Source organism: Oryzias latipes, chromosome 17 (genome assembly GCF_002234675.1).
Source record: "Oryzias latipes chromosome 17, ASM223467v1".
Classification (NCBI taxonomy): Eukaryota; Metazoa; Chordata; class Actinopteri; order Beloniformes; family Adrianichthyidae; genus Oryzias; species Oryzias latipes.
Window position 1 is genome coordinate 3,979,984 of NC_019875.2, and position 22,493 is coordinate 4,002,476.

Here is a 22,493-nt window from a genome sequence, read left to right on the forward strand (position 1 = left end):
ACCATATTAGCTTTTTGTGTTAACTGAAGCATGAAGGAGATTCTATCATATAAAAAAAACTTATATTTCAGCGAACTTGGAGTTTTTTTATTCTATATGTGTTTTAAATGACAGACTCTAAATATTATTTTGCTGTGTGACCCCCAGTCTAAACAAAGCAATATATTTATTATGGCAAAATGGATTTACTTTGTAGAAGTTATGTTACGTAATCATAGCCAGTAATTCGGTTTCTGGGCTCTATCCAGGCCCAAATTTAAAAAAGCAGGACATTTTTTTATTAATTAGTCTGTAAATTAATTTATAAACCATTCTTACAGCTTTTATTGTGTCAAGGCAATAAAACAAAAAGCAAAAAAATCAAACTCAGCTTTATTAGTTTTGACTGTTTTAAGACGACTTATTCCAGACAATTCCAATAATGAATATTTCATCAAAAGGTTTTATTATTTCTTCTTAATCTAAGTGGTAGACGAGGAAGAACTCTCCATCCGTACGAGAATCAGTGAGTGTGATCCTCTGCTGAAGCACGTGCACTGAAACCTCCAGCATTTTCTGATAAAACCACAACAAACCAAGGAAACGGTGTGGTGGAGAAGCACGCATCTGTTAGATTTCCCCATCAAACTACTGGAGAAAACGAAACAGGCAAACGCAGAAACACACAGAGGAACCTCTAAATGAAGAGACATGGTGGCATTCAGCACGCCGATCTAAAATGTGTCTCCTCCCAGGAGAGCGCTGCCTCTTTAGGAGCGTTGTCACTGGCAGCTGGTGTTTCATAAACACACACACACTCGCTTACCGGGCCTCATTATCCTCCGTTCCAGCACTCACCGGACACACTCCAGCAGGAACATGAGGACATTTAGCTCGGCATCTTTTCAGAGGAAAAAAAGACTCTTCCCACAGAGACGACTTATCACAGAAATTGTCTTTTTGTTTTTCACAGCCTTGTTGTTTTACAGCAGAACAAATTCCCCCATCAAAGGTTTGTGTTAATAATTATTATTACTGTGGTTCTTTTCGAAGTAGATTCAAACAAGTACTCTGCAGACTCCAGGTCATTCTTGATCGGTGTGACAGCTTCTTACCAAAGGTCATAAAAGCTTGCTCATGGGCCGGGGATCCTCCTCCCTCCATCTCTGCGCTTGAATTCATTGGACTCAGTGGTGAGATGTTATCTTTCTGCAGAAAAGGCGGGTTTGTGGTGAACGTGATGTGAAAATGAACCAGCTCAGACATCGCTCAGTCATTACTTTCTCAGCAGATTTCTCTTAACAAGATCATCATCTCCTTATTGATTCAGGCTTTTGTTTGCCACGCGGTGTGGGGCAATGACCATGACGATGTCTCCAAACAACCAATCAAAGAGGATTATGGGAGCACAACAGCCTGTTGTACACAGGACGGCTGAAGCACACTTGCGTATGTGTGACCTCGGTGGCTGCAGAGTGGCCGTCAGGTGCGCGGTGGCTCTCATGAGTCCTGCAGATGTGCTAATGGTGTTTGTGAGGATGCCGCTGTTCATCAGAAATGATCCTTTTGGTGCTGCTGTGAGGCGGAGTTTCGTGCAATTCTAACTTTTCCTCATCAAAGAATGGCCTTGAAATCCCTCCGTGTCTCTGCTGCCCCACATTTCCTCCCCTCCAAAGTGCTTCTTTTTTCCAAAGCCACTCCTTTTTCTTGTTCTGTCTTTTTTATCTAGCAGATTGCATTTCATTCTTTCCCCCTCCTCAGCCCGCCTCTGACTGTTATTGCTCCCTCCGTTTTTTCTTCCTCTATATTTCTCACATTTTTCTGCCCTCCTCCTCCTGACGTTCTTCTGTCATTTTCTCCTGGCTTTCTCTTCTTCTATCTTTTCTGCTCACCAACAGCTGCTGCAATTTAGGAGCAGGGAGATGAAGAGATTCTGTGACCTGTTAGATTGCAGCTCATCTTTTTGTATCCATGCCAAAGCAATCATTCCCCCGGGTAGGGGGGTGTCGGTGGGGTCCTCACTCCAGCATCTCTTCCTTCTTCCGTTTGGGTGGAGGACACAGCCACATGCAGTGGCTGCATCATTGTTAACGTCTGCACCAGCAGCCACTGTGGCCGCCTGATATGGACTCTATTAAGGCACGGGAGTTTGTGTTGCAAGAAGGTGCAACCCACCTCCATGCGGCAGGCTGCCTGGGCTCCAGCTGTCCACACAGACAGCGTCAGCTCCGCCTGAGGTTACAGCATAAGATGAGGCGAGAGAAGGGAGAAAAAACAAGGCAGAAAAAGGTGTACAAGTGGTGAGGAGAGTTGGGTTTAATGGCAGAGCCGTGCCCCTGGGGCAGAGTCCAGCTGCACAGGTGTTCGGGTCACACAAGAGCATCTCTGAGTGGGGAGGCAGAGCCTGCAGGACCGTGAGAGGCGGCGTGGGTGGACCCTCAGGCAGCAACACGGAGAAAACAGTTGAAGGTGGTTTTTACTTTTTTCACAGTTTCCAAGAAATCATGGGTTTGCTTTGCCTCGGTGCAGAATTTAAATCCCGTTCAGTAACTGACAGTTTCATGCACACACTACAAACATGTACCTTAAACAAGCAACCCTATCTAAAGCTATAGAAAAATTCATTTTCATTTTTCAAATTATGTGCAAAATCTCAGAAAAATCGCCATCAATTAGCCTAGATTGCTTGCAAATTATAAAATAACTATTTTTATTAAATACTGAATAAAAGGAAGTAGCACAGCCCCTTTGGCACACAGAGCCAAAAGTATAGGATTCATTTAGCATCATTGTGAGGTTAGCCTCTTTTAATTTCTGTCAAGCAAAAACGAAACCAAAAGCAGGGAAGTCTATCCATCATCATAAAACTGACAAATGTACAGGGCAGTGCTTCAAACCCAATCATCTGCAGAAAGTGCAGTGATGGTTTGGTGAAATGTTCCTAAAATCAACAATGTCTTTACAAAGGTTAACAAAAATACTGGACATAATATCCTAAAGCCGAAGGACATGTTCAAAAAAATTGTTTTTGAGCCTCCACCATCTCTGAAGGTCTGAAGTGTTTCACACCTCTGCAGGTTTCTTTGGTTCAATCTGCCCCGCCGTCCGTGCTGCGGGGAGGAAAACAACCGTCAAGAATAATAATTAATAATTAGAATAATTAACATCACCCAGTGAGGGTCCTTAGGCAAGACCCTTAACGCTACTGCCTCCCGAGCGTGGTTCGGCTGCAGCTCACCGCTCCATCAGGGGATGGGTCAAATGCAGAGAAGAATTTCCCCATTGTGGGATAAATAAAGTATCAATTATGATCAAGAAAAGATGACATTTGATCCAATGCACCTTCAAAAACAATATTCCTAAGTCCCTTTGGTTAAGGACATAAAAATCTGTTGGCATCTTTGCTCTCTGCTGCATTGAAGCTCTCATCTCTTTTTTTACAGTAGCAGCTATTAATCCCCAGCCGTCCCTGAACTCACCGGTGAGTTCACATCAGCTGTTTACAATGCTGCGGGTACAAAACTGTGTTTTCAATTCAAATTGAATTCACGGTATTTAGTTTTAAAATTTTTGGTTTAAAACAAGCATAAGAGTTATGACATAATTGTGATATCACTTGGATTCAATCCTTGGAACTTCAATGGATTGATGGTAATTAAACACTTTTCTCATTGTTCTTACCGGATCTTTGCTATGTTTGTGGATTTATACATTTATATTTTGTCTCTACATTTCTGATCCTTCGTTATAAAACATAAAAACAGATGGATCTCAATTTCTTTTATTTTTGCAGTAAAAAAAATAACAAAATGTACAACTTTCATTGAGTTTATTGTACAGTTTCAGGTTAATTGTATTAATATTGTGCAATATTATCAAAAAAATGTGTTAAAAAAAAGCTGTGGTTGTACTAAAAAGTTGTATACCAAACATTGGCACAAAAATAATTTTTTAAAGATAATTTACTGATGCAAATTGTAAGAAAAAAGATGAAAAAAGCCCAGAATTACAAAACTCAGGTTGTTATTATTAGGAACACTGTTTGGCTGGTGGTTAAAATAAACAGCAAATGTTATTTCAAAGAAAACATTTTTTTTTGGTTGTTTTTTTACAAAAATTGCTGCTTAAAGCACGTTAACATGCCTGTTGCTGCTTTTCTGACACACAAATACAAAGCTAAATGTTGAAACTGTTCCTTTTAGCGTTCAAATATTTCTTTATTTGCACGTCTTCATGTTTGCTTGGATGAATTTGTAGTTTTGGCTCGTTTATCGGGTTTACTTCTCTCTGAGATGGTCATCCTGTGTCAGACCGCAGCAGCTGGTATGAAAGCGTTAGTGGAAGAAAGGTTTGAGAGAAAACCCAAACACAGGGTGTCCTGGAAGATTGAACTTAATGTAAGAGCATTCTGTCTGTACTTGCACTGTGTTATTAAAAGTCTATTTTGAAAGACAGTTTCCTATTGCTGCTGCTGATTCCTGACTTCAGTTCACCTGCTGTATTTAACCTCAGTGGGTACGCTTAATTTGACCATATTTCTGTTGAAATGAAACACATCTGGAACGGCCTGCTGGGGAGCCTCAGGGCTGCAGAGACCATAGAGGTTTTTAAGAAGAGGCTCTGGACCCACCTTTTTAATTTTGCTTTTACTTGATATTATCTGCTTATTTATTCTATTAGTTTTATTATATATTATTTTATCTAATTTTATGCATTAAGTCTTATTCTCAATTTTATGTTTTTATATTCATCCCATGTCTTTAATCTTAGCAGCCCTTGCCGGCTTGGTCGGTGTTTGTTGCCGCAGTTGTTCCCCTTTAACCCTTGAGCTACCTTAGATGACCCCACCCTTACATTGACGTGTTCTACCTACCATGACAAAGGTGGATAAAGGTGGAAAGATTTCATGTAATCCATGGACACCAGTGAAGATCACAAATCATTGAAGAAAAAAGGTTCAGAGCACTGTCTAGTGGGTCTAGATGACCCAACTCCTAATGTTAAAGTGCCTAGGACAGCACAAGGGGCTAAGGTTGGCTGCCGCTGACGTTTTTGATATGTCAAAAATAGAAAAAGATGCAGCATCCCATCACTTTGTCTTGTCTGTGCACAGAGGTACCTTTAATTTCTACTGTGTCGTTCAGCCAGTAAAATGTCATTATCTTCAGGAACATTCACACTTGAGCAGAAAGTGGACGCTTTGAGGAGCAGAGGTCCATCCTCCCCTTCCTAAAAGCTCAGCTTTTATTTTCTCCCCTCATAAGACCAGCAGCCTCGTCTCTCATTCAGAAAGCACTCCCGGCCTTCATCACCAACTTTTATTAGTCTCCTTTCAAGTCTGATGTTTTTTTTCTGAAGTAGATAATTGCCCTCCATCAAAGATGTCTGCCTGTGAGATCCTCACAGAAAACCTCGCCCCAATTAAGAGCAGACCGTCAGAACAGCCGGAGCTGTCAACCTGGAGTATGACTGCTGACCGCTGTGTACCCTAATTGCCTATGCTTCAATATCTGTTCTCTCCTCCTCTCCCTCCTCCTCTCCTTGTCTTCATTAGTTCTCAGCTTACTTCCCACCTTGGCTCCCCCTAATGACTGGTCAAACGAACACGCCAGACAAACAGCTCCAAACAAGCTGCATGGACTGCAGCACTCAGCATGCCAGAACGTCTACGTGTTCCTCCACTCGAAAGAAGCAGGCGTTTCCCTCTAAATATAACAACTCCAGTCTTTTGTCCCTTTGCCTGCAGATGTTGAATGTTTCTCTAATTGGTGGCTTCGGTTGTTCCGCCTCTGTAATCTGCTCATCCTCTGCTGACTTTCCGATTTTCTTCGTTCTCTTGAAACGTTAGTCTTTTATTCGGCTCTTTGTCTAATCAGCTCGTGTTTTAGATTGTAAAGTTTTGTTCTGATGGTAGAAAACCAGATTTAGAACTGAATTTATTTGGCGGGACTTTTGTGAGGTTTTTAAGTGGCTTTTTTAATTTCAAGCCTGAAGGATTTACACATTTTGATTTAAATTAGGCACAAGCAGAAATGCCGCACAGAAAATTGTGTTTTGGGCATGTTTTCATGATGGAGGACACATATGAAGAAAATTAAGCTCTAAACGCTTTTCTGAGTATTTCTTTACTGAAATGGTTGTGACGAAGCTCGTAGTGACATAGCTGCTACAATCGGCGGGCCACAAGCTCCCTGCTCCTATCCTGATTCATCAACTTGCAGACTGATAGATCTGTGTACGTCTTTTTTTTCCTCATCTGAGCTAGAATCTGGACCTAAACTGTATGACTGGATAGCTCTGATTTTGTTCGCCATTTCTGTTGGACCACCATTGTCAGGTTGGGGCTGTGAGGGGCTGTAAGCTAGCAGGAGTGCATGTAAACAAAGGGATGATGGGAAAGGGGACGGGCTTACCAGCGGTCCCGCCTACAATCCACAGGTGAATTTCTTCTTAATTAAGCTCATCTTTAAATACTTGGTATAATAGCTAAGTTTATTGCTTTTAATGTTTATATTTTTGCAAGGTTGAGTGAATGATGATCAATATTTAAGGGTTAATGGCCAACGAAGTGTGCATTATCAGAAATTAACTCACACTTCGAAGGCCATTAACAAAAGAAATAAATATTAACCTGTTTTTAGTCCTTAATTCTTGTTATTTTTCCGAGTTGGATTGCTTTTCTCACAAAAAGCAGACTATTTGTTACGTACATTTGTCGAGTGCAGCGGCAAGGAAAGCGAAAGTTATGCTGATGGTCAGGATGGGTTGAATAAAGCATCAGTTCAAAGAGAAAGTTCTCCTCTTACCGCTTGTTTTTGTCCAGACGATGAAGATGAAGGTTGTTTTAAAGAAGCCAGCGCAGTGATGCAGAAGATTTAAGCTTTTTAAGCTTCTTTTTTAGGCATGCTGTTATCCTGTGCATTATCACTTTTTAATGCACACTCAGCAGCCAATCAGAATAGAGTATTCACCCCGACCATAATATAAACTGGGTTAAATGGCCTAATAATTCTGATAACTCCTGCTGCTCTGCAGAAACTATGTCCTGGAAAACAACAGGTTTTTAGATTTTGGCTGAAAACGGCATAACCATCATTAAAAGACCAGTGGGAACGCTGAAAAATAGATCAAAAGATGATCGGAGAGGGACTTTAACATTATTATAAATGCACAAACCTCGAATAAGTCTGCAGCTATATTTACTGCAGAAGTTACATGAGGGGAGCTGTTGTGACGTTTTTCAACAACACAAAAACAGAACAGCGTCTACTATTTGCGAAATAGAGAGAAATGCATATCAAGGCTAAAAAAAGGAAACTTTTTTAGGTGTATTGTTTGAAAGTGCCATTACAGCCGAGTGTGTTAGAGTCCTTTCCCCCTGAGGAAGTTATAGAAAACAAAGGCATTATTGACGCGTCTAAAGGTCAGCGCTGAGGAGTTGGAATAATACTCCTCTGTTGTGGCATCTCTGGGCGATAGCAGACATCCAGACAGCATCCTGCTGAGCTGGATGATTGCAGCCTGTCTGCCTTCGCTTCTACTGGCCGCTTCCTCGCCTGCCTGAAGAGCCCACATCCCCCCTAAGCCTTCGCTCGATCCCCCTTCCCACAGCTTTCACCCACATAGAATCAATGAGAACACTGGAATGCTATTTCTCTGCTGATACCTCTCGTGCAGTGTCAGTATGTCTGTTTCTTAGGAGGACAAGTTGATATGGGAAATTGAGGAAAGGGCATTGAAAAGCTGATTTCATTCATCTGTCTGATTTAGATACCTGCCATCATTGCGCATCCCCAACCACCACACAAAAACCTAACACAACACACTTTTTCTGTCCACATTAACAAAGGTAGAACTTGTGATTATGTAAGCGCTCTATAGATTTCTTTTCTTTCCCATTGCTTAATTACACTCTCTTGTGAACAACCTCCAATGCCAAATCAATCAGAGCAGCCATGTGAAAACCAACGGCGGCAGTACGTGTGACAACACCACAGATGTTCTGAATGTCGAGTATCATTGACGTTCTGTTTCAATAAGCAGCAGATTTCTCAGCTGCTCACCTCTTTCTTTGGTCCCCTCGTCTGTGGCTGCTTCCATGGATACTGCCTCCCCATGCGGTCTGGAGCGGCCCAGTCTTCCTTCCATCCCCTCCGCTGACTCTCAAGGTTAATCCGTCCAGATTTGTGCACCGTGTTTTTTCCAGGTCAGAAAGTCAGGCAGGAAGTCAGGCGGAGATGGCTCCTGCAGCTCAGTGAAGGACGAGCTCAGTGGAAGCAGATGAGGGTTTGGATGCCGACAGAATGAGGAAGCAGAACCGAGTGGCCTCGGCTGTGGGAACCTGTCGCTCCAGCAGGCAGACCAGAGAGGTGATGATCGGCTTCTGTTCACCTTTTTGGACTTTTTAAACAAGTTATCTAGCCAAGACTGATGGGTGGAGGGACCTGGTAAAAGCAGGACAAGCACAACCCATCCTATTGCCTTCCTTTTTCAATTACAGGAACTAATATTCTTTTTCTTAATAGGAGTCAGATCTTAGTTGAGCTTCCATCTTCCATTCATGTGTTAGCTCATTTATTTTTTGTACGTCCAGATAAAATATTTTTTCTTTCTTTTTTAGATGTTCAAGGTGATTCTAAATTAGATGGAGTCCCAGGTTAATTGGTAAATTCAGACACGCCGAGGTAGAATGTGAAAGAGTTAAAAATGCTCCATCTGAAACAGAGAGCATTTTTCAACTTTTAAAAAAAGAAGCTTGATTTGTTCGATTATATTTTAATGGTTTACTTTCATTATTCCATCAAGTAAAACTATTTTTTAACATTTTTATCTGATCAAAAACAGGATTTACATGAAATTAGCAGTTAAAGCATCAACTGCAATAAGATTTATTTTGAAGTTCTACAAATATTGTTGGCTTCAGGTTTTCATTAAGGAGGTAGGATATTTGCAAAAAAAATAAAAGAAAAAAACGAGTTTCAGTCAATATTGGACAAAACATACATTTCAATGAATCTTTTTAAAATAAAAGTCATTCATGTGGAGGGAAGCCAGAACTGTTAGAGGACCGAGATGGGCAGGCAGGAGTGGAAAACCAACACAGTGGTGAGAAAAACCTTTTCTGACTTTCAAGCAGTGGAGTGGACTCTTTAGTGGGGGGCAAAGCATCATCCCAGTCCACAATAAAAGGTTGATTCCACTTAAACTCAGTTCACCACAGTCCCTGAAAACATCCGAGTACAGAGGAGTTTAGAGCAACTTCTCCAGTGAAATTGATATCAGCCCTGAAAAGAACGCTGAAAAGCGGAAAGGTTCCCTCTGTGCTGTTGATGGAGAATATCTATCAGATTTAACTGTCAAAACGTTGGAAGCGCTCATTGATTTTTTTTGTACTTACACATTTGAAGACGAAGAACTGCGGTTTGTGTGGTTTTTTTCCCCCCATTTTCCATCTTTCTTCTTTTCCTCGTCTGTGTTTTCACCTCCAGTCACACAAACGTGGAGGCAGACACTGATGGAGAACATGCAGTGAAAATGTTGCAGATCTTCTAATTCTGATCAAAAGGGTTTTGCTTGGTAAGAAAAAAAACAAAGCCTGTGATATTGAACACACGAATCATACATGTGTTTTGAATTATAGACCATTTATTGCATAAATCAATAAAGGGGGGGGGGGGGGTCAAGGAGAAAAGAGAGTATCCACAGCAGCTTGCAGCGCTTTATGTAGACTGAACTCAAAACATCAGAGGGGTCACATCATGCAGCGTGAAAACCACAGCCCACTCTTCAGCCTGCTTCTCTCTAATTGCCTTACCAAAATGTCCTGAAGTGGCTGCTCCAAACTCTAAGTCCCACTTACATTCTCTGTGAGACAGAACATCGGGAATGAGGGCTGCAGAGCCACTTAAAAGCTTCTGAGTAAAAATGGGATTTGTGACCTGCTCCGCCGGTGTCACGGCGCTACACCCAGATTGACTGTCACGGCTCTGGCAGTGAGGAGAGGGAAGGGCAGAGAGGGATGAATGGCTGCTGCTGCCAGTGATGATGTAGACCACCAAGACCTCATTAGCTCAACATTTCATCAAACACTATGGCACCAGGGTGCTCTCAGTGCCTCCACATATCTCTCCCCCTGCTGCCCTCCTTTCTTTTTCCTGGTTTTCATCATTTTCCTCCATATTCTGTTTCCTTCTCCTCCCTCCCCCTGCCTGCTCTCCAGCACCTTCAGGTTTCATTAGGCAGATGAGTTTGTAACGCTGCTAATCTGCCACTAAGTCAAAGTCAGAAGATAATAATGATAATGACACATCCCCTCTTCAAACCCCCCCCCCCCCCCCTCCACTCACACATTTCTACTGCAGCCATGATCATTTGTTTTTGTTAATGCCAAGAAAATGTAAATTTGTTATGGCTAGAGGAACCTAAATTCCTGCTGGGGTGAGATTCCAGAGCACATTATAAGGTTCTGCAGGCCTGCAAGGCATGACTGGGATTTCAGTGCAGAGGCCTGCATGAAAACACAGAGACACCTGTACCACTGAGCACACCTGAAACACAAACTAAAGGTACGGCAGCTCACTACACTGAAATAGATTCATAAAATGATTTATGGGGATCCTGGGGAGGAAAAGAGGCCACCATGGCTTTAAGACATGTATGTATACACCACACATAACAATGTGTGTGACTGCTGTCTGAGTGACCAGACCAACACGTGCATCCATCGTCACTTAATCCCCTTCAGCGTCACGATGTGGGTCAAAATACAAACAGGACGTCAGCAGACCAAACAGAAGGATTTCAAAATAAATGTGTGCAATTTCCATCTCAAATAAACACCATGGATTGAAAGCTGCAGGTTCTCATAAATCAGGACAGTTGTTGTTCCTGCAGGACCGTTGTGCTTCAACATAAAATGCATTGAAATTTTTTTATTCCGAGGCAAAGAGTAAATCTCAACCTCTGCATGGGAAGCTCTGTTTTCACAAACACATACGTTAACAGTTTCCCTTCTGTTACTCAAAAAAGTCATTGCTCAGTTAAATTTACTGAATTAATTCATTTTTTAGTTACATTTGCTCTTCATTGCTCATTTTTACTGTACGGTATTTTTTCTCTTCCAGTTAAGCAAAATTAGAGTGAAATGAAGTGAATGTACAGCATGTGTATAAACTACTATTTCTTTAAAAAAAACAGAAATACAGAATACCACAGCTTATTATAACAACACGTCACCAAAGACACGTCCATGAAGATCTAACAATCATAAAACATTTACATTTGAGGAAGCAACATGACAAGAAAACATACAGACAGCAAGTATCAGAAACTAGAAAGCAGCTAATCAAGATGTTAACCACAGATAATCACAGAGATCATCTGGATTTTCTGATTTTTTAAAGATCATAAAAAATATGGATGTAAAAAATCTACTTGTTCCCCATTTTTTTTTTTATTCCTATAAAACCAGTCGTATCATATTTTAAACGTGCGTTTCTGAGACCCCCTATCTCATTAGCATGATCCAGACTTTCCCCAAAACCCTTTGGATATAACTGTCAGGTGTCTGAGTCGCCCCCACACACCTGCTTGAGGATCCGGTCTCTCACACCTGTTCAGCATCCAATCAGCGAACCCATTATAGTCCTTCTCGCCCTCCAGCCTTTGTCGGTTCGTCTGCTTTCATGAAGGACTCAATCAAAGCCAAGGCCTACGCCGAAGCCTATGCCAAAGCCACAGAACCAAACCCACAAGAACCAAAGCCAACGCAAAAAAACTCAAAACCAAACCCAGAGAACAAAATCCAAAGAACCAAGACCAACGCCAAAAACCAAAGCCAACGTCAAAGAACCCAAAAACCAACGCCAAAGATCCAAAGCCAAACTCCTCTTCATCCTACAATAAATTTCACAGAATCATACTAAGTCCCTGTCTGCATTATTGGGTCCACCTTACTCCTAACCTAACAATAACTTCATGTGTTTTCTGTCCTGTAGTACATCATGAGTCCACTAGGGGCAGTAGAAAGGCTTTTCCGGCTCATTTTAAAAATGGCTGCTTCCATGAAATCTCAAAGATATTTTTGGTTGGAAAAGCTTTGCTAATTTTCATGACTGTATGGTGAGGATAACTCATCTATTGTTATTCTTTTTTTTAAATGACTACTCGCTGTATTGAAAGAATGCAAAATGTGTTGATAATTAATAATCAAGACATTATTATTTTACACCTAGAAAAAAATGAGTGGATCCAATTAGAAACAGTAAGTAAATAAGATGCTTTTTTCCTGAACAATATTGTTGCAGCTTAAACTAACATTATTGTTAGTTATTGAATTGGTATTGCAACATTTTTCGAGGATGAAAAACATCCTAATTCATAAAAATAGTAATAATTTTTAATCAATTCTTTGATGTAGTGGACTTTACAGTGTGAAAACCTTTTAGGACAGTCTGTCAGTGAACCCGCAGAGGCCCACGTACCTCTTATCACCAAGGCCGTTTTCCCAGCATATTTGGTTCTGAGTCCTCATCTGTGCAAATATCTTTAAGGAAAAAGGCTGGTCTGTTTTTCTTTTCTTCACTTGAACAGCAGGTTTTCACAGATCCAACAGAAACTTGGGAGGTAAACACGTATTCTTGTTTTTGTATGAGTGGGAGAGAGATTTAAGGTGAGTTCTCTGTAGAACCTCCGGGTTTCTACCACATGGAAAGCATTTTGACAAGCTACATATGCCCCGGAGGCCCTGTCACCACAAGTTTGTCAACAAAACACTTTCCTTCTCAGACGCATGCTGAGGCTTCTCGCTCAAGTTGCCTAAAGTGTGCTTTTCTGTCTACTTTGCATAATTCTCTTTAAACTTCTGCTAAACAGAACATCAGTGGATTTCTGCAAAAATGTAGATTTTAAAAATAGGAGGAGTTTAGAGACGGGCTGGGAGTTTATGGGATGCAAAGCTGACGGTGTTTGTCTGGTTTTTCTCCCCTGCATCGATCAGCCTCTCAGGATGCACTGCAGCACCTGCTCTCTGGTGACCAGCTCAGGTCACCTCATCGGAGGGGGCCGGGGCGAGGAGATCGACCGGGCCGAGTGCATCATACGCATGAATGATGCGCCCACCGCCAGAGGTTACGCCCGAGATGTCGGCCGCCGCACCTCCCTGCGCGTCATCGCTCACTCCAGCATGCAGCGGGTGCTGCGCAGCCGCCATGAGCTGCTCAACGCCAGCCAAGACACGGTCTTCATCTTCTGGGGCCCCAGCAACTACATGAGGCGTGACGGGAAGGGCCTGGTGTACAACAATCTGAGGCTGATGAACCAGGTGCTGCCCAAACTCAAAGTCTACATCATCTCCTGGCAGAAGATGCTGCAGTTTGATGAACTCTTCAAAAAGGAGACTGGAAAGGACAGGTCAGTGTTCTCAAATTCATCTTTTGAATTGGAAATGAAGAGTTTACGATTATCGCAGCACACAATGATGGTTTGATATAAGAACAAGGAAACCATTCCTTAACCCTTGTGCTATCTTAGATGAACCCCCCCTTACATTGACGTGTTCTCCCTACCATGACAAAAGTGGATACAGGTGGAAAGATTTCATGTAATCCATGGACACCAGTGAAGATCACAAATCATTGAAGAAAAAAGGTTCAGCGCACTGTCTGGTGGGTCTAGATGACCCCACTAGACAAAGTGCCTAGGACAGCACAAGGGATACAATGTTTGTGAAGCGGGTTCATGAGAGATTTTGCCCTCATGTTTATTCATTTATGTGAAACAGGCACAAATAAAACCCAGGGATTTGAAGTTACACCTAATTTATGCCTCCAAATGTTTTGCTATGCAACATATTTTTTTGCCAAACTGAGATTATTTTGCTGCTTTTAGAAGCAGAAATGTGTTTTCTGCTTCTAAAACCCGAGCTGTCTTTAAGAAAACATTTGAACTGAGTTTTTAACAGACACAAACAAAGCCATTTGCCTATTACCTCCTCAAGTTGCTCACCAACAGAAAATTTGCAAATGTTCCCGACAGATATGTAACAACACGATGGTGTGAGAGTTAGCGCTGTTGGCTGGTGATAATTGCCTTTCTAATTTCAGTGTTGTGTGAAAGGGAGTGTTTCTCACTTCTGTATGCAGTGAGTCACCGCTTGAACAGTCTAGTTTTCTGAAGCCCTAAAAAGGTAGAAGCAGGTTCACAAAACGGATCAAGACATGGGAAGACACTTATCAGGACACGCTGTAAACATGTTAGGATCATGTTTATGGTAAAAATCACTTGTAATCAGGACAAATCAATAGTCGAAACCAGCTTAAAGACACACTTCAACATTTTTAACATTTTCTTGTAGCATTTTTCTCACGATGAAGGACATATATAAACTAATTTGAAGGGCCTGTATCATGCAAAATCTATTGTAATGATGATTCCTGGAAGAGAAACCCCAGAGCGATATTTTGATCCGTTCACACATCTCTGAGTTATTCGTTAAAAACATGCTTCCTGAGCACCAGCCCCTCCCAATCCATGAGAAACTGCCATTTTGCCCTTTTGTTGCTGTCCCACACCAACTGCACACTCACAACTCAGAGGTGTCTTTCTAATGAACTTCTGAACACAGAAGCTATATTCTGGAAAACGACACAGGGCTAAAGACTTATCATAGTTCGTAGTAGCCTGGAAACGCTTTTACAATACAAATATAATTGGAGGGGGACTTTAGAGCTGGGAGAACTGCAGGATGTGAGAAGGGCCAGCAGCAGTGCCCGATACTATTGGAAAAACAAAAACCATGCATCAAAATCCCAACGTTAACGGCAGAAAAGGTTAGATTATAAAAAAAATACTTAAAGTGTCCATCCTCCATCCAATCACCTTGTATGTGTTCCCATTGGTCTTTTAATTATAATGATGCTGTTTTGCCTTGTTTACCATGATAACCATCTCTGAGCTGACATAAAAGAACACAAAGATGTGCATGAAATGAGATGGTGGTAAAATGGCCTGAATGTTTGTTTGTTTTTTAGAAAAAGCAGATGCTACTTTGACTTGTGCTTCAACAGAGGGGAAATGGGAAAGTGGTTCATTTTCAGAAGTAAATGCTTTAATCAATTTGTCTCAATTTGCTGTAAGTTTGGGTTCATCAAATGGGAAAAAAAATTCTTTACCAACAAGATCTAAATAGTAGAAAGTGCAGACTGACTAAATCCATTTCTTGTCCCTCTGGGCTGCTGTAGAAAAATGGCCGACCAACCGTAAAACACTTCAAAGGAGCAGCTGCTCCCTCTTTGAATTAAAAGAATCTTAATTAAGGTAGAAAATACGCAAAAGGTGTTTTTTAACATATGTGTAATGAAGTTCCATTAGTGAGCTGTCAGTTATCAGAGTATTTGATGTGCAAACACTGTTCACAGTATCCCGGTTAGCTGCATTCAGAAACAAAGCTGCTTCTGCAGTTCACCACATTGCTCAGGAAGCATTAACAATTTTGTGAACCGGTGTTGATTGTTGGATCACAGATGGTTTCTTTTCTACAGTATGTCCACGAGGCTCCGTAAACGCCGCCCAGCATGTGTGCCAGCGCCCACAACTCTTTGTCTGAAGCTGCAAAGCATTAAAGGGCTGAGCTTTAATGGCTCCACGGTGAGCTCTTAGTCCAACAGCCATTAAGGCCTAATGAAAACACAACTGTACACAACTTCTCTGTTGGTGTCTCCCTCCTCCTGTCTGACCCTTTCATCTGGGGAGTCCAGAGAGACCGGATCTGACTGCATCTAAAGACGGGCTCTGCTGAGGGAAAATGTCAAGCAGGGGATTTGCTGAATGCTTCAAACACGGCGACTTTTAGAGTCAGTATAACCACGGCAGAGGCCTCTTGGTGTTACAGTTATCCATGGAGCTGCATTATTAGAAAACAGTTTCTATGAAAGGTTTCACCTGCTCTGTGGGCTGTTACACCCGACCTTTAGATGTTTATAGGGATGGCCCGTTTGACACGGCGCTTCGGCGCGCGGTTCACCTTCATGAAACAGAGTGTTTCGGCACAATGTTTCGGGGCGTGTGTCAACTAGCGCAGATCACGTGGTATTAGGCCAAATGCTTCGTTTGGTCGAACCACGGTTCAGATGTCACTTGTGTTTTGAACAGTTGGGCGCGCCATTCTCTAGAAATACGAAATGAATTCTGAACGTTTCCAAACCAGTTCTATTGTTTCGCTTGTATTGGAATCAGCGTCAGTTCATTGCACTTCACCATGGCTCCTAGTAAAAAACTTTCTGTGGTTCAGGATCATTTCAACTCGGTTTTTCCTAATAAAACAATACACTAAGAACGTTGTATAATTAATAAAAACAATGCAATGACACTGGCATGTCATTGCCTTGTCAATAAAGTTAGCTCAGAGGATTAGTCAGTGGTACGTACATCTAGAGCAGTCTTTTTCAACCATCTCCCACGGCACGCTAGCCGTGGGAGATGGTTAAGTGCGCCGTGGGAAATTGCCCTCATTCCCTGATCTAAAAACATTTTCCATCTCCAGGAAATCAGCTCTGTTTTCATCCAAACAGGCCCTGATAAAACACTGAGTAGTTAGGAATATAAAAGATCTTAAAATAACTTTTTCCTTGTGTTTACTTAATTCTATTAAAGACATTTTGATAAGAATGACGGTACCGCGATTTAGCTGCAGCTATAAGTGTGTAAGGAAAAGTCCCGCCCCTTTAACTGTCTCCGCCAATCATTCTTGAAGGCTTAATCACATGTCATCAGTGTGACCAATCAGAAGTGCTTAAAGTCTTCACTTCCTTGTTCTTAATTCTGTTGATAAAGTCGCTCAGTTCCAACAAAAATACCAGCTAAAGCTCGTCTTTAGTGGTGTAGCTTTCCACAGAATCCGGTATCAGACCGTGGAACAAGTGAACAAAACAATGAAGCTCAGAGACGCGAGTCTGCCCTTTTTCAGTTTTGCAGTTTTCACACTACATCTCCCATGATGCATTGGCTTAAAGGGACAGCGCACAATGAGTCGTCCTTGTGAAACGTCTTGAAACCACAACAAACAAACAGTTTCTAAATTTTTCTAATTTAACTTTTATTTCATCTCTCGGAAAAAAACAGCCGCGACTTCCTGCTTTTTCTGCCTCAATTGTCACAAAAATCTACATGAGATTGCGGGGGGGGCTGTCGATCAATACAGACCATGAATTTCTGCTTTTTTTTTTTTTTTTTGGATGCTGGTGTGCCGCGGGATTTTTTTCAAGGTTAAAGTGTGCCATGGCTCAAAAAATGTTGAAAAACACTGACCTAGAGGTCCTAGGTTCAAGCCTAGCCTTATATGTTTATTATTTGCGTTTATATTTTTTCTTCATGTGATGTGTATTTTGCTGTGTCAAGCACTTCTCACAGAAAACGTCACATGTTGTGCTGTTTTATATGTTTTTTTTATCATCATTAACAACATTGTTCTATTTTACGTTTTTTCATCATCATTTCCACATTTCCACAAGGAGCTTTGTTAAAACAAATGTCGATATATGTCCAGTCCGCCACCAGATGCAGCTGTTCTGTGTTGTTTCGAAGCCCTGAATGGGTGGTTCATTTTTCCGGCACAATTACATGAACCCCAATGAGGCTTCATGGGGCTTCTATTCCCATCCCTAGATGTTAAGTTTGTTCAAACTCAGCTAGAAGCAATGTTTTTATGTATAATTGGAATTACAAACACGTCTAAAAAGTGCCTTTCCTCTATTTAAGCAGCACTGATAGTAGTTTGTGGATAATCAGGTGTGGGACTGAAAACCCTGCTGGTTTATGGGCATTTAAATGTTAAGCGTGATGTGGGATGAATCACGGATTTTAATAAAGGCTGGATAGCTGCTCTGCAGAAGAGGCGTCCCTCTTCCCCCTTTGTTCTAAATTACCAAATGTGCCTCAGGTGATGATTAGAGCAGTTTAGGCTTTGATTTTTACATTTGTGTTTCTTCAGCGGCTGCCTTCACTCTCGATAATGTCTTATTGTGATCACTAACACTGTGGTTTCCTTTGGACTCATCAGTACGCTCCTTTTCTCCTGTCTGTCAAAAAGATGTCTGGCTAGATTGCTTTTGAAGTGAAGGCTGAGCACATGAACAATAAAAGCATGATATGATGATGATGATGATGATGATGATGATGTTGATATTTATTAAAATAAAGATTTGGGGGGTTAACAGGCTAGTTGTTAGCTGACAAAGACAGATGGCAGAAACTGCATTTTCTCAGCTTCTCTGGGATGACGATAGGAAAACTCAAAAAGCAGTGACTTAAAGTCCTTGAAGAAGAACAGGTTGGCTCCTTTTGTTTGTGCCTCAAAGTTGGAAACAACATTCTCACTGTTCTTCAGATCCTCGATGGTGATGAAAAACTTTGTTTCTATAAAGCAAGAGACATTCTCCCACAGACAAAGATTGGAAAGGATTTTCCCATTTATCCACGTAAACAGTAGAATATCCTTATACATTGAGTGGAGTCTGGAGGAAGATGCTGTGGTCTCTGATCTTTTAGACAGCACTGTATCAAGAACGGTAATTTACTTTCAGAAGAGTGAAGCATTGCTTCAGCCGACGTTTGTCAAATACAGTAAAGCAGAATCACATTCATAATTGTCTTTTAGTATCAACTGTTTCTTTTCTAGAGTCTCAAACGTTTCTTGTTTCTGAAAACTGTTCAGCAGAAGATGCTCTTTTCAGACGTATATCAGAAACACACTCAATGAGCTGTGTTCATCACTCTTGACTGTTTCTGACTCTAACAATACCACTTTGAGTCTTATTCACAACTGCCCTTAGGGGTGGATCTGGGCTGACTGTGGGCTAAAAACCAAAGATCTATGTTGTAGACCGTCTGGTGAGAAAGAAAATGCACATGGACAGGTCATTATGAATACTTATACAACACGCAAGGGCAGGTAAGGGGGAAGTAGGTGAGAAGCAGGGGTGTCAGGATTTCAGTTTTTCCATTCCACTGAACCCTGTTGTCAGTGCAAGGAGCTTGTACATGTTCACATTATCAGTACACACTCCTTGTCTGCAGCCTGACTGTTAGAAATGAGGAAATTAGATAATCAAGTGTAGTTGGGTCATCCTACAGACGTCCTACAAGCATTATGTATCCTGTGCTCACTCTGTGCGTACAGCCTTTGCATGCGATCAGTAAGGCGCCAGTACTTGCTCCTTACGAACGACTAGAGTGTGGCGTCAGGACGCCGTACAACAGCATCACTCGTTCGTCAGAAGTGTGTGTAACTTCCATTAGCCTTACAAATATGATACAGTTACCACACTCACGACAATGGTATATTCCCTTTCGAGTCATCCCTTAAGGTGGCCGTACGAGCCTCAAAGGAACTGTAGGACACGCCTGCTCTCCCCTTGAGATGCAGCCGCTCCTCTCTATGACCCTCCATGGGCCTGAAGGACCTAAGAACCCTCGTTATCTGTACGGGTCAATGTGACACGGCCATGGAAAATCATGTGGGGGGGGGGGGGGGGGGGGGGGCGTAAAGAACAGGGAATTGTCTTCATTGCTGGCCGATGTTTGGTTTATCTGTTCTCTGTGTTTATGTGAAACATATCTGGGGGGGTCTTTTGCTAGTATGGCTGCAGTATTTAAAGAAAAGTTTGCATTAAAAAATGAAAAAGTTCCATTTTAAATGTGACCCCAGACTGTTTTGGGAGGAAATGCTCCAGCCTAAAGGAACTATTGAGGCTGTGAGTGACAATACAAACTAGAGCTGCACGATATGAGGAAAACTTGCGATATGCGATATTAGTGATCAATATTGCGATCACGATAACTTGCTGTATATGAACAAATGGTAAAACAACCAAAAACATGTTTTACAATTATACTCCAAATGACCCTCGTCTACATAAGAGGCGAACGTCTAACATAAAAGGGCTCCATCCAATTGGTCAAATGCATAAATGGCTTGATTTGATTGGTTAAATACTTTAAACTGCCATAAGATTGTTTTAGCACATTTATTGTAACCATTTATTGCAATTTTTGCCATCTTTTGCGTTACGGGTATTGCACCGCTTGATGTCGAGATAACGATAAATCTGCGATATTTTGTTCAGGCCTAATACAAACCCAAATTCTCAGACTGAAGGGATAAGCGTCAGTAATTTATGCTTTTGTGGTGGAGATATTCCTGCAGAACTTTAGCTTTAGAGATGTGAAACACGCTACCTATCATTCATACTGTAAATTGGCTTCAAGTCCATCTGTAGTCCGGGAGGATTCTCCCATTTTAGCTTTTTCTAGACTTTACAAAATATTTGTTAAAAGTATAACAGATGTGTTTATATAGAATAAAATAGATGGGTGTATTACATAAAATATCCTAAATGTTCCACATTCTCCAAACATTCATAAAATGTTAAGTTAAACAAAAAAAAAAGAACTTAGATTTATTTTTATGTATAATTCTGCAGTTTCTGTATCGTCAGAAACTGAAGGGGGTTTGTATGAGTGTAACCTTTAAAGGTCATGTTCACACCTTTGAGCTTAAAGTCACTTTTCCAATAAGGTTTCAACTCAAACAGATCACAGGCAAACCTTTGGACTCACAGAGTGTCAGCAGTTTTCTCAGCTGTAATGATGATAAAGGTGTGATTTGTCTCTCACAAAATGTGTCTCACACTTTGAGTTTGCATTAATAAGAAAGTGAGACTCGGCTCTGTGGAAAGCACAACTAAAATGTTCCTTTTTAGTTGTGCTTTCCACAACTAAAAAGGGTCATTTTCAGTTTAGCCTTAGAGGTAAAGAAGGGATCTCCCTCCTGAACTGAAACTAAGAGTTAATTCAACAAAAGAGGCGCTGAAGGAAAAGAAACAGGGGTCTGATGTCTGAAGAAGATTCTAAGATCAGGAGGAAAACATTTCAAATCTACAAAAAGAAGTCCAGTTGACTCAGCTCTCTGGTAACTTCAGCCGCATCCAACTTTTAAAGTGTGACGGATAAATAAAGCAAAATAAAACTGGTATTTTGTAGTGTTTAGTTTCGTAGTGTCTGCATCTTTATTGTGAGATAATGGGAAACATTCGAGTCAGTCGCATATTATGTCTCCATGAATCCATACGATGAGGAAGTTTGTAAAAAGCAGCTTTTTGTTTCTCTTAAGTTGAAGGCTCTTCTTTAAGTTTGGCGTTTTTTAACTTTTAGCTTTGGGTTTATAACTTAGCTAGCGCTGCGAGTGTGGAGCCGCTTCATGTGATATTAGTTTTGCATCAAGTTGGGATCCGGGTCTGGCTCTGCAAGGCCCAGCGTCTGGGACCATTGATTGCATATGACAGGGGTCAGCAACCTGTACCTGTAAAGAGCCATTTGGATCAGTTTCCCACCAAGATGAAGGCAGAGGGAGCTGCAACACTAGAGGTGTTAGAAAAAAATTGTTTCGCCGAAATATCGCGAAAGTTCTTTGGCAATACTTGTGTTGATTCAAAATGCTGTCAGGATATGTGTTTAATTAGTTAATTTAATTATCTATGAGCGTGATGTTTCCTTTGATCTTTTGTCCATTTTCCACAACCTTGAATAGACTTTTCTGTCTGTCAAACACACAGAGTTCTGATAAATGAGATGATGGAAATAAATTCACTTTGATGCAGACTCCTTTCTATTTATTTATTTTTTAATGCGGTCAACCCAATAAATTACATTAATTTTATGGATGACAGCTGTTTTTTATTAAGAAGCAGCTGTTAGTTTGTTGCGGGTCTGGAATCATAAGTGGTGAGTTTAAGCCCCGCCCCTGCCTCTCTACCTGTTTGTTGTTTTCTCCTGCGTACAACACCCCCCCCCCCCCCCCCCAGCATGTTCTACACAGACAGATTAACATACGGTCATCATAGCAGACAGTTGACAGCATAGTAGGGGCATCCTAACGCAAATTTAATTAATTTTACGCGAAAACGGGTGGTTTTAGTCTGGACGGATTTGGGTTTAAGTGTGGCTTTTTGAGGAAAAAAAATGCTTTTTTTGGGGCGTTCATGTAACCCCTATGAGATTACCACTGACTGTCTTTTTTAGAAAAATTTTCCATCCCATAACAGTGATTCAGTAGAGTTCATTGTATCTATAAATGATACTGAGTTCTTGGATTATTTTGCTATCACACACTGGTTTGTTTTTGTTAAAAGTACCAACATGTTTCGGTGGAATATCTCCCGCCTTCGTCAGGGTCGTCATCAGGGGGGTATTCCAGGAAGCATGTTTAAACTACCCTGACTTTAAGCCTGAACTCTGGCTGAAATCTGCCTGAAATCAATATTATTAAATATCATTAAAAGTCAATCAATTTAACAATTTTCAATAAGTGATTAATCATTTGTTTTACTTTTTTAAATATTTTTTTGTATTTTTATTTTTTTTTATATAATAAAGTTATGCTGTAGGGGGAAAATAAAAAGGGTCCATAACCGTCGATTGTCCAAGGTTGGTATTTCTTCTTTTACTGATTACAGCTGTTC

At 41.1% G+C, this 22,493-nt stretch overlaps 1 protein-coding gene across 2 annotated transcripts in view; it reads left to right on the forward strand.

Annotated features, from left to right (window-relative positions):
• Positions 1-22,493, forward strand: part of st6galnac5 (ST6 N-acetylgalactosaminide alpha-2,6-sialyltransferase 5) — a 71,302-nt gene that overhangs the window by 25,386 nt on the left and 23,423 nt on the right. For both annotated transcript variants that reach the window (XM_011486046.3, XM_020710697.2), the window contains exon 3: positions 12,977-13,389. In XM_011486046.3, the coding sequence (XP_011484348.1) occupies positions 12,977-13,389 (413 nt within the window). The remainder of the gene's footprint in view (positions 1-12,976; positions 13,390-22,493) is intronic.